Source organism: Barbatula barbatula (assembly GCF_947034865.1).
Source record: "Barbatula barbatula genome assembly, chromosome: 13".
NCBI classification, from domain to species: Eukaryota; Metazoa; Chordata; class Actinopteri; order Cypriniformes; family Nemacheilidae; genus Barbatula; species Barbatula barbatula.
The window spans coordinates 19,301,088-19,314,852 of NC_136776.1; the positions used below are offsets into that span (position 1 = coordinate 19,301,088).

General features: G+C 38.7%; 1 protein-coding gene across 4 annotated transcripts in view; it reads left to right on the top strand.

Annotated features, from left to right (window-relative positions):
- The first annotated feature begins 5,823 nt into the window (after positions 1-5,823).
- The window catches only part of nfia (nuclear factor I/A), a 97,415-nt gene continuing 89,473 nt past the window's right edge, over positions 5,824-13,765 (top strand). For all 4 annotated transcript variants that reach the window (XM_079470729.1, XM_079470731.1, XM_079470730.1 and 1 more), the window contains exons 1-2: positions 5,824-6,656; positions 10,736-11,264. In XM_079470729.1, coding sequence (XP_079326855.1) covers positions 6,630-6,656; positions 10,736-11,264 — 556 coding nt within the window. In that variant the 5' untranslated portion in view covers positions 5,824-6,629. The remainder of the gene's footprint in view (positions 6,657-10,735; positions 11,265-13,765) is intronic.

Here is a 13,765-nt window from a genome sequence, read left to right on the forward strand (position 1 = left end):
CGTATTAAATGATTGTGTAAATAATGCGAATAATTCAAATTGAAAGCACGATTGAGAAATGTTTGGTTTTCTGTAACATTCAGAAGCAGAAGTTCAGGCCTTTTGGAGATTGATGGACTATGCACTCTTGGTGAACTGGAGGGAGCTCATAGTTACAGCACATGAGACGGGATTTCAAAGGGGCTTATGTATAGAAAGATCACCCTCTTGTGGCTTTTAATGGAATGAAGGGAAAAGGGTGAATGTGTGCACCTCCACATCTCTCTCCTCTATGATTCATATTGAAACCAAATTTCGTTTTCAACAATTATCAATGTTCTGTGTAATATTTTTAACATGTTAGGTTTAACAAAAAGAATACAGTAGCTAATATTATACTGTAAATTTAAAAAGGTACAAAAATCACATTTTACATTTAAAAGATCGTTCACCCAAAATAATTGTATCATCTGCTCTCTCTCTCACCCCATTGACTTCCAAAGTATGGATACAAAACCACTTAAGGCATTCCTCAAAATGTCAAATGTTGTGTTTTTCAGAAGAAAGAGTGAAATACTGAGTTTAAAGACATGAGGGTGAATTAAATGATGACAGAATGTTTGTTTTTGGGTGAACTATCCATTTAATCTTGATAATTTTGGAATTGTATTATTATTTCAGTAAGCGCAAACTACACAACTGAAAATGGAACCTTCCTTTATATTATGTTTTAAGTTAAATGTATTATAAATATTATAATTACAATCTTTTTGCCTTTATTTTAAAGTGGTTTGTTTTTATGGTTTACACAAAGTATATTTCATTTACATTTGAATACATGTTTAATGAAGCACATCCACCCACTGATCCTTTTATCATTTTAATTCTTTACAGATTTGCGTATTGTATTTTTGCGAAAAAGTAAGAAAAAGCCTTTGTTGACTCAAGCTGCACATATTTACCATCCAGTAATCTTTAATAAATTGTTTTGACAAATATCGCATACATCACGACCATTAAATCTGTTCTTTAACATTTTACATATGCTTTAGCACTCACTGTATTATAAATAGACAACAATATTATATTGCCATATGCATGTGCTTCACATTTTTATGATATGATTTAGGCTAAAGAAGACCAGAACTTGAATAGTCATATTTATCAAGAGAAGCAGACTGTCATCTCTGTTGAATCTACTTTATTTTTTTTTTAAATAATGTAATGAGATACATAATTATTATAACTAATATATAATTTTCCAATTTTATATCGTAATGGTCGAGCCGCTGCAGTTCAGATCATGGCCTCTAGGTGGAGTCTCTACCAATTTTTGATGGCTGGTCCATTAATAAGAAGGCAGACTTCGAGCCAAATTACTACTTTATTAAAAACTTTAAGTGAAGAAAGTCATAAAAATGACATACTGGATTTATAGGGGAAAAATAATAAAAAATAATACGCTTCATGATTATGATAATATTACCATAACACAACCTGTAGGCTATGAATTGGAACATTTATTAGCTCCAATATTTTATTTGTAAATGTGTATGTACTGCTATTTTTTATCCTTTTTAACATACAGTGTCAATCGCCTTAAAGACTACCGTTAGTTTTAAAAATGGTTTTCGCTCTTTTATGACTTAAATACAAATATGTTTTATTATCTTCTCTAATTCTTGATGATCTTAAATCAGTCAACAGTAAGCTTTAACGTGATTTTTTACTATACATGTGCCTTGCCTCAGAACCACGATCACGTACACTATTTATAAAACTCATTTCGCTTGTGTTTGTGTAGAAATTTCTTCTTGATTTGAGCTGGAACGTCAATTTACAATTAGTTGTGAACTGACGCTCGCTGCGTACAAAACCTGTAGGAAATATGACGCACGGATTAAAAAAAAGTTGTATTTGCATATAAATTAAGACATCTGCTGTATTTTGAAGATAATAGACATTTTTGTGTGGATGATTGGCACGGACATTTATGGACAACGTGTTAAAGTTGCGGCAATATACTTGTATTATAGATTATTTCTATGCGATCTTCCGTTTGTCCAGTGTGTTTATAATGGAATGATGTCTAATTTACACTAACTTGATGTCTTGTCTTCCACGTTTATCCAAAGTGTCCAGTGTGATGAACATATATTTGTATGTATCTGAGGCATTGAGAACATAACGCAGTATCTTTTTACTACTTTAAAGCCGCTTTAATAATAGTTTTTCAGGAGATGCAACTCTAAATGTTATGTCCAGTTCAACCCCTGATGACAAACGAGCTCTTCATCTTAATGTGACCGCAGCGTGCGTGCGTTTTCCACACACACACACACACACACACACACACGCTAAATTTACTAAACAAGAAGCGCCAGCGACGCTCTTTCACACCCGAACGGATTAGCAGTCATTCGCAGCAAATGTATTTAGATATTTTCTGTGTTCACCACGAAGAACAAAATCGTGCTCGCGTCAACCCCTGAGGCTGCAGAGAAACTTTATCCGAGTGGAAAAGTGACCTTACCTGATTTGGTCCCCACTCTTGATATGAAACAAAAGCGCATCATAAAACCAAAGCGTACAGCATTTGTATGGAGGAGTTAGTTCGATCTGTTGTCCATGCCGTTGCTCTTGACACACTGCAGTTTTTGCTCCGTCTTTGTCACTCTGCATCCAAAAGCCTTGGCACAGTTGTCTTGGCATTTAGTACCTTCTCGTAGAACTTGGCAGAATATGCCATAAGGCGTCTCTGATGTCTACCACAATTAAAGACACAGAAAGACAAAGTCCTCGTTATGTTGTTGTTGACAGAAGGAAACGTGAATGTCAAATCTTATTTTAAATGAATGATTTGAAATCGAGACTGTTTTTTGTTTTCATGAGAAAAAAGGAATGCATGATGTAGATTTGATCATTCGTGTATTCTTTATGTTCAAACACTGTTCGTTTTAATTCTAAATTTATGATATAATCAACCAATTAATTTATTCTTAATGTTCATTCTTCATGCTTTTTCCTTTTGATAGTTATTGTATAATATCATCTACTATCTTCGTTTGAAATGGGCCTTAACCAGAGTTTTAATGGATGAAAATGAAATGCCATTTAGCCATGGGTGTTGAATAAAACTCAAGTCATTGCGTGCTTTTGCATTCATTTAAATTCTTTAAAAAGAATTGGACACGTGCTTTCTCCTACTGACAATAGCTCGTGTTCTTGAGAAATTGTAATTTTCCTCTCAAAAATGGCCATTTTAATTGTTTTATACAGTGCAGGTAGTAATATGAAATGATGAAACGAATGCGTTTGGCCTGCTATTCCGTGCGTCATAGGCCCTACAGGTGTAAAATAAATGATTTAATGTTTCTAGAAAGTCGACTTGTGCGAATAGAAATTCGTTTACTTTTCTAAATCTCATGAAATGTATTTAAGGTGTGAGTTTTAAACTTCAGTTTAGCATTATTTCGACCGGAGTTGAATTATGAATGTGTTCCACAAGGTGTGTGTTTATGATCAAATGATATCCCACATTTGACTTTGATTTATACAACCTGAAAACTGATTATTTCGTTCAGCCTCATACCGATGTCTCCATGTTCTCGATTTGGAGCTTCAATGGCTTCGAGATCAAAAACAGATTTGCTTTTAAAAGCTTAGATTTCGGAACGACGATACATTTGACGTCATCCTTTTCTTATTAACCTATAAAAATCGATCATGAAAAAATCAAACGCATGATGCCAATTAACGACGCAGCGCATTTGAATGGGACATTTTAAGCTCTAATATCAAACCAAAGAGACCAGTCCACACACCAGATTTACTTTAGCGAGGGTTGAATAGGCGTTCGTGTGTTAAAAAAAGATCAGACCGCTTCCACCCGACTCCTGTTCTTGCGATCGATTGCAACTTTTGCGAACCGAAACGAAACCGAGTCACGTCGACCGGCACTTGTGTGACTGGACGCTGTCAAAAGTTCAGAAATGAATAAGATAAAAAGAACAGATCTACAACAGTGACGTCATTTAGCTTATTCTGAAATTGAAGCAACACGAATGTTAGTTTTTTATATGTTGCAATGCATTACCAGTCAAAGCAATTATTGATATTTGCAACATTAATTTTCAAAGCAATAGTAAAGCGGATTAGTAGCCTACAAGAACTGTTCTGAGATTTACGACAGGTCTGGATATTCATACGCACATTATAAGCCTTATCATACTCCGCAGGCTTTCAAAACGAAATGTCTGATGTCATAAAAGATACGTTTTTTCTTCATTCCCAAATGGTTGTGTTTACGAGAAGCTGTTTTAGCTACAAACCGAGAGTCTGTGAAGGTGTTTCTCGTTAAGCGTGGTGGGCTGTTCGCGTTGACATGCGTGTGAAACTTGGACCAATAGCAGCCTCATACGCGTTGATTTTTCAGATCTTCGTCCAATCACACGCGATCTCGTCTAAACTCGCGAAAACGCCGGAGGAACGCTCGCGCACCTGCAGCAAGTTAGTGTGAGTGAGAGTAATTATAGACACTGCATATTCATTTTTCATATTTAAACATCACATTACTTGCATTTAACAAATCATCCTTTTGGTTGGTTTGTCTAATGCTCGGAAATCTCGTTGCATGTATACAACTCGATGCACGCGCACGAATGCGTATTTTCAACGGATTAAAACGATTGTAAAACACTGTACATTAAAATAAACGCAGAAGGCACGTTGCGGTTTCCTAGGGGGCGCCCGTTTGACTTATAGACGAGAGTTGGTTAATAATAAAACGGTGTTGAGTGCCAACTGAACAGCGCAGCTGAATTACATTACATTGGACTTGGTTTGATTATTAATGATGTTTTCACGTTCAGTACGCGTGATTAGAACCATAACATCGCATTGGCAGTCACTTTTCATCTCGTTTTCCCAAACAGCAGTTTTGTCAGACCAGAGGATGTGGATGACAGTATCATTTAGTTTTTACCATTTTCCAGAAAGAGTGCATTGGACCTGTTATTTAGACCGATTCTTAAAATATAATAAACTTAATATCTGAATTACAAATGTTGATAGGCGTATGCTCAAAAGAAGCATGCAAGGTACGTGAAGTTTGCACTCTGATATTGACAACGTCATTGGCCTCTTTGATAGCCTATACATTGTACGCAATATGGAACAATACTGATCACGTGCTCCATATCGAGAAAGAAACGTCATTATACTCTAAAAGCGTGAAGATGTAGCCTACACAATACTGTGTATTTTACTCTCGTAATATATATATAATAGGTAATTCTTATTATTTGGTATGTCAATATAAACCACGTATGCGTTATTTACAGATATTTTAGTGAATTACAGCGAACATCATTTTCGTCACTTACTGTATAAAAAGGCATATCAGTGCATTAATCGAAGCAATCGATGACAGTAGTTGAGCTTTCGTAAAACAGCACTCGCGACACTTTATAATTTTTAGCGATTTTCTACGATCTTTCGTCATCGCTTCCCTGTGCGTTTACATTAGTTTATTGGTTTATCTTTCTCGTGCCTGCGTAACCGTTTCCACTGCCATTTTCAATAAAGGCGAACGAAAACACAGAGTCGATCACTTCATATGCATATTTAAATTCACCGCGCAACTTATCAAACATATGCGCCAATGCGTGCGAGATAAATCACACTACCCCCATCGCAATACTTTTTTTAAACCGAGCAAAAAGTGCTGCGCCATTCAGAGTGCGCATTTCTCTTGTCCCGCATGAGTGTATGCCTCTTGTGCCGATACTGAGGGCGCTGTGCTGAGGGAAGAGCCCAAGAGTTTGTCCACCGGCCACTGTGAACGGCAAAAGTGCACGGCAGCTACGTCTCTGCGCTCTGTCGGACGGACTCCAATTGTGCGCTTCACTTTTTTCCTCTCTCTCTTTCTCTCAGGTCGAAGCTACCACGACACAAGTGCCAGCTTTTGCAACAGGGTGTTTTAAGGATATTGCTCTCTTCCTTAACCCGCCTCGCCGCATGTAAACGGGACTCGGTTCGGCTCCGCACCGCCACATGCCTGCAAAGCTCGCGGCGGGTGCCAGCGCGCGACACGGCTCTATGAGGGACAGCGAATAACGCATCACACGAGACTTTTGTTAAACACCCGGACGACTTTTGACATCGTTTTCTTTTCTCCACGAGCGCGAGATGAAATGATCGCTCATCTCGGCGGTTCACCACCACAGTTTTACTCATGGCTTTGTGAAATCTCCGCGCGTCCGCCCGCCGTCGGGACTTTGCTATAGGCTGCGATTGACGATAATGCCTTTGGTGGAAGTTTGGATGTACAGCTTTAACAGCACAGTACAGTAGATGTGTGTAACTCGAGGCGGGGTTAAAGTTCAGCTCTATGGAGCGCTGAAGCGTCGCGCGCACTTCGCGGAGTTGGAAATGTGAAAGCAAGAAGCGAGGCTTTATTTCCCCTCTCTCCCTTCTTCTCTGTCTCTCTTTTTTTCTCTTTTCATACACACGGACACGCATAGACATACATACACAGCCCATACATTAACACACACGCACCCTCACACACACAACACATACATAAACACGCCGATTCGTTACAGTTATCCAAACACGCATCGTCAATTCAGGAGTCAAACCCGACAGATATGTATTCTCCGCTATGCCTAACACAGGTAAGTGACATTTTGATGTGTTCTTGACTCCGTTTGTTGCATTTGAGCCGTGTCTTTAGCCGGGACGAGACGTATAGAGAGGGTTAACCGTTGCTTAAGTAACTTTGTGTGCTGTGAGGCACTGACAGAGTCAACCGAACTACCACATGGCGGATGGCGCCCACCTCGCATATATGTTTTTTATACGCGTTGACATAGTTGGCAACTATTTTTCTTACTTCGGACGCGTTTTGAACAGGGTGGACCACTTGATGTTCAACGCGTTAGGTTTTTAAATAGCGCAGTGCATGGAAATAAGAGGAAAGATGTGTGCACGAGCTTGCACAAAGTTTCTTTTTTTAAATCGATACTGTAACCTTAAATCTCGATGCACATTTTACCGACTGCTCGTTGATACGAATCGATCTTATGCGTCACGGAGGATGATGCACGTAAGGAACAGCACGTGAAATTCATTTTTTATTCCCTTTAAACTATATTTTGGGATCAGATAACAACGTATTTATAAATAATATTTGCAGGCATTTTATTGCTAATTGTTCATACGACCCAGTGTGTTAACTTTTGTGTGAAGCTGCCGACATGACACACAGCAGACGTATATGCGACTTTTTCCTTGCACAAAAGTTCGTTCTTCTTTTAGGTCCATGTATCGTTAAGCCACTAAACAACCTTTTTTGATTTAATTGTTTGTTTTTGGTAAAACATGAATGATTTTTAGGGGTTTATTTACCATGCACATTATTTACATTTTTGAAACTTTGGTGCTCTCTCATGTAGGTTCGACAGAAAAGAGGCGAATGCGAAGTGCATTTATTCCTTTTAGTCTGATTTTATTCTTTGCTTTTATTCACGAATAACCCAGAAAACGCAGCAACAGAGTAAATACAGCGTAAAATAAAAGCCATTCATTGTAGGAGTCAAGGTAGCAGGTGAAGTAAGGTGACAGATCTGCACAGGCTCTACCGTTATATTGTAGACATGGTGGGGTTTTAAGCTGTTTGCTTATTAAAAGGTTTTTTAAATGCACAAAACAAAGTGAAGGCCTCAGTGTTGGTTTGTGTGTTTAGGGATGCTGTTTTGGCCATGTTAAGGGTATGATGTGTATAGAGATACTGAAGTGGATTTAAAGGGGGAAAAGTTTGCTAAATTATGATACGCGAGTTCAATGTTCAAAGATTAGGCCTGTGATCAAAACTGAAGTCCAGTCTTTAAATTTGATATCGTACAATTCATTTATTTTTCTGTAACATTGACAATGTCATGACAATTTCTCAAAACTACTGTAAATATACAATTTTAGCTTGAAATCTCCTGACAGACGTCATGCGTCCAACACTTTAGCTTATATGTTTTTATTTGCTTGATACAGAATGTAGTTAAAAAAAGTTTGATGTTTAATGAAAGGGTCTTTAGACAAAATTTAGAGGACTAGTGCACTTTGGACTTTGGATTTATTTTTATAATTGATAACTAAGAATATTGAATGGGTAAAATATTTTTGATACTTAATGTGGCTGGGCAGTGATCCTCTGTTAGAGACAGCATGAGGTTTGCTTTTTTGAATGTGTGTGTTATCGTCTTTAAATATAAGAAATAACTGTAGTCGTCCTGTAAGTTTTAGAAAATCACCTTCTGTGGTTATTGCTTTCATTTTTAAAAGTTAACTTTAAAATAAACTTAGTTGTAAAAGCATGAGAGCAGGTAAAAATGTAATGTCAGGTTAATGTAAAAATATATTTTTATTTTGCATTTTGTCAGTGCACCTTTCAGTCTATTTTTTGCAGATGTTTGTCTTATTAGAGACCCCTGAAATTACACGTTCATTTCACCTGGTACTGTATTTTAACACGCATTAGAACTTCAACGTCTGTCTTTGCTACGAGGGGCTATTGTTCCCTGCTGAGGCCTTTTTACGGTTTGGGACAGAGAAGTTCAACTTGAAACACTTTAATAGTCTGGACAAATCTGACGGGATGACTAGACTTTCTGCACATTCTTGTGCTTTTAGAAAGCCTTATATAGTTTTTCTCCAGTTTCTCTAAATTCTGTTTATGTTTAATGGAACTATAACAAAAGGAGAAACGTTTTCTGGATGTATACTATAACACAAATGTTTTCCATAATTTGCACTTTTTGTTTTTATGTTTATGTTGTTTACTACTACTGCTTTTCAACAAAATGCACCGAAAAAAAGTCATGTAGGGACAGTCCTGATATACCTCGGTATATTTCAATTATTAATAAAAAGAAAATCTAAAACGTACATGGATATACATGTACGAAACCTTCAACAAACGATGATGTCTGTTATAGAGTCCACAGTTTTTCCACACAATTTGGATTAAGTTACTTCGAAGGACACAGAAGGGAGAGAAGAGAGTTCATTCACTGAATTGTGTGCAGAATGAAACAATATCATTTTTATGTTGCAAAGGCAAGTGAGTTTGATTCTTGTACAAGACAGCAAGGAAACAATATGATTAAACATACAGATTTGCAAAAGTGTCTCAAAAGGGGAGGGCTATCCTCGCACGCACGCACGCGTACGCACACACACACACCTTGTGCCATACACAAAGATCATGTTATATTTGCTTTATGCTAATTTTATTTTCTCTGTTTTGTAACAAAAGTGAGATGTCCATATGTGTCTGATTGTTGAGTCCAGATAACTGTTAAAATCAATACAACATCAAATAGCAACATTGCACATTTATTCAAATCCACAGCGATTATACACCCTTAAAAATAATTTTATTTTATTTTGGTTGAATTTCAGATTTAAAATGTGTGTTTATTTATGCTTGATAATATGCATTAAGATGTAGATTTTTCTATTCACCCAAACAAACAATAGCAGCAGTGCTTGAAATTGAAGAATTAATGTCCCTAAATTTATGTTAATAAATTACACGTGTTATTTCCAAATGTGCGGTTATTTAAATGAAATCTACGTCCAGCACAGAGACTGCACTACGCTTGCTTGTTGGCAGCCCTCTCGTTGCTCACCCGGTCGGTTTTAGGACACGATGCGGGACTATTGCTGTTTGTGGAAATGTTATTCTAGTGATTGGCAGCCTGCCATTATTCTCTCCATGTTATAAAAACCTGGAGTTGTTTTTTGTGTAAATTCCCAAATTATTTCATTTAAAAACACACGCATGCATTATTCGCCTTTTTCAGAAATGTGTTTGTACATGATCAGTTCTCATAAATACATACACAGATGCAAAAAAAGCTGTTCTTATGTTAAAAGAATACCAAATATGAATCAGAATAGCGGCTTAAAGAATTCAGATTTTGTAGAATAATTATTACTTAAGTTTATGTAAAACAGAGGGTAGACTCGGACAAGTGATTGTGTTATGCAGCTTTTTTCGAATTTTTTTCCTCTGTAGACATGTATGAATGCACAATGCGCCCTCTTTTGTCATCATTAAGCCATTTCGTCCCTAACTATTGTAATTTTGAATGAATTTTGTTTCTAGGTTGTGAGTTGGCAGCAGATAGAAAAAGCAACCCCAAAATCCCCACGATCCCCCTCACACACACTCCTTTCTGAAAACAACACACTCCTCTCTGATACAGAATAATGTAGCACGCTTTTGGAACTCTGTGTGCATTTTTTAACAGAGAACAGATAAAAATAGCCAGTCCAATTTTCCTGGTCTGTTGTTGTATTTTCTCGGCCCTGGCAGACCCCTACAGACCAGCATTCTTGCCAGAGAGCCAAGATATGTCCTAGACCAGCTACACACGCACACACACACACTGCCCTGTTCGACACAAACACACACTCATGCCTTCCAAGGCTGTTTTTTTTTATAATTTTGTTTTGATATACAGGCTTGCTTTGAAAATACTTTTTACTTCAGCTTGTTTTATGTGTAATCGGTTAAGATGTCCTGAGAAAATGGTTTAATTTTTACTGCTTCAGTTTTCAACCCCACTATTTTTTTATACATATGTAAATATCTACTTTATGTTATTCTGTAATTTTTTTAAACGTTAAAAACTGTAACTTTGGGTGAATACACATTTCTGTGCACTAATTTCCGCTCTCTTGCTTTTCCCAGGATGAATTCCATCCTTTCATCGAAGCACTGCTGCCCCACGTGAGAGCGTTCGCCTACACCTGGTTCAACTTGCAGGCCCGCAAACGAAAGTACTTCAAGAAGCACGAGAAGCGCATGTCTAAAGAAGAGGAGCGAGCCGTAAAGGACGAGCTGCTCAGCGAGAAACCGGAGGTCAAGCAAAAGTGGGCATCGCGGCTACTGGCCAAGCTCCGCAAGGACATCCGGCCGGAGTTCCGCGAGGATTTTGTGCTCACCGTCACCGGGAAGAAGCCCCCGTGCTGTGTGCTCTCCAACCCCGACCAGAAGGGCAAAATGAGGAGAATTGACTGCCTGCGTCAGGCGGACAAAGTCTGGCGCCTGGACCTGGTCATGGTGATTTTATTCAAAGGTATTCCGCTTGAAAGTACTGACGGCGAAAGGCTGGTCAAATCTCCGCAGTGCTCGAACCCGGGGCTGTGCGTACAGCCTCATCACATAGGAGTGTCCGTAAAGGAGCTCGACCTGTACTTGGCCTACTTCGTGCATGCAGGTAAGCCCTTTATTGTCTAAGCTAGCGTCAAAAATATGTTTGTATGTAAGCAGCGGATGCATGATTGAGTGTTTCTGCTGGGTGAATCGTTTTTTAGTCGACATTTTGGATGTGAGGTTGAAGGAAGTTACAAACCAGATTAGTGGCTGAAGCTCTTCATTTAAATAAGCAAGTCAATAAAGCAGCTAGTAAGAATAGGACGAGCGTGTCCGGTTCCCTCTTTACTGCCTGCACGCAGATTTGCTCCAAACTAAATGACAATCATTTGCTTCTTTTTGCCAGTTTACACTTCCCAAATAAATACAATGTGGAAATTGAGCGCAGGGACCGACGTTTGTCAGAAAGTACGAATACAAGCGGCCAGGCGCACATCTACACGGCTCTTAGGGTTTGGTTATGTCGGATCTGTGATTGCCTTTGTAAATTTGCAGTGTGTTTTTCTCTTCTTTGGAATCTGTGGTAACTGGATCGAGTTTTCCCAGATCCGTCCCTGTGGCCCTTTATTAAATATTTGAGTTAATTCAATTAAGCCTTCGAAGCGCTTTCACCTTCAACAAATTGTGTCGCACTTAAAATCCATCTGCAGCGTTAGGGTGGATTATGTGAAAAAGGCCACAGGTTTCATCTAGACATATGTAAGTGATGTGAGTTAATTAATCGCCTTAATTGCAAAGTCACCGTGGAATATAAAACAATACATGTTTAACTGTCGTGTTAGTTTAGCTTGTACGTGAAGTACTCAGAGAAGTCCAACGCAGATATCTGACTGGTAATTGGCAGAAAGCACCAGGGGATCCGTCTTCACTCTTCAAGCGTTCACTTGGAAGCACACTTTGTTTCACCACCTTAAATAACAGAGCTTAATTACTTTCACTTCTCGCATGCGAATCGCAGCACGTTAGCAGTGATCGCTTTCTGTTACGCGTTCTGTACAGTTTGGACTGTGATAAAAGATTTAAAATGTGTGACCCGTAGGCCGCTGATAAAACGCCGTAAAAAAGCGAGCTTTAGCGCAGGATATATCGCAGGTTGCGAAACAGGATCGTGTGAAAGACTGCGACTCGCCGGGAACACAAAGGCCAGAGCCTTTGAGGTCTTTGTTAGGACAAGAACGACGTAACGTACACTGTCGCTTTAAACGCCAGTGCTGAATTCCTCCGTTTTGAGGTTCTGAAAGCCTATTCAGCAGGGAGCCTATTTAGCCGCCTTGCTCCCGCTAACATCCTAATCGGCAAAGTCGCCTTTTTTTTATTCAGCCGTGACTTGTGATCATGAATGGGTGTCAGCGAGAGAACAAGAGGAAGGGAAACTCTCTCCGGTTCCTCTCAACTCTGACCCGGGTACAGCCGATCAGATTTCCTCAGCTGTCTTATTTAAAGCAGCCGAGCGTTGTTGGAACCCCCGTGATTAAAAGCCATCTGAAGAGAGGCTGACCTCATACGCAGATGGCGAAAGTGGGAGCTAAAGTCAGTCATTAAATTTATCCCACAGTCTTGGCAGGGCAGAGGGGTGCGGGACAGTGACACACCCTCTTCCTCTGGACAATAACACTTTGCCATTGATGCTGGGTGGGTTGGTTTGTAATTGCTGGAGGAAACATTATCGTTGACCTTTGTAACATCCGAAGCAGTGTAAAAAATGTCGCGTCTGACTTAAAATATCCTTTTTGGGGTGTCATAGTATATCGGTAAATATGAAAGTTATATAAAAAGTTTAATATAAAATTTGACCATAGCATTATTTTTTATTTCGATTTTATAAAGCTGCTACAAAGGAATCTTAAGGCCACGATAACCTTGGAGTAAAAATCTGATTCCTTGACAGCCCAATCCTTTTGAAATAAAGTTGCAAGTTCAAAGATGAAGTGTGTAGTTACATTTTTACTTTAAACTTTCTCTTTTCTCAGCTTAATACATGGAGAAAAAAAGAAAATGTTTTATTTTCAAATACATGTAGATGCTATGGCTCGACCAATTGTGCAAGTTCGAGGTTGGACCATCAGTTTGACCAATAGTGGATTTTAATTCATGTCATGCGTCACAAAAATGATACTCCTCAACTTTAGGTTTTCAATATTCAATGCATCTAACCTACACATTTTGCGTTTTTTTGTTGTTGAATTGTATTTAGTATATAAATATATTTAAAGTTGACACTGTAGGGGGTTTGATTTTGGTGGGCTTGTTTTTGACTTGTTTTAGTCAATCCCACTAAACCTGTTAAAATAATATTAGGATTTCTATGCAAAAGACACACGTGGTGAGGTCGAGGCCTCCGTCGCGCTAGGGAAGAGGCCACGTGCGTACGGCTAATTTACGACAGGAGCACTCCACACGTGGGAGAGGTCACGGCTTAAGATGTTAAGGTCACGACCCCATCTCCAAGGCATTTGACCCCCTAGATAAACATCGACTCCTATTAGCAGCCAGTCAAGCGGAAGGTAAGCTTTGGTTTTGGCTTTGACCCCTTGACCTCCTGTTAAAACAGGTGGTTTTGTTTGG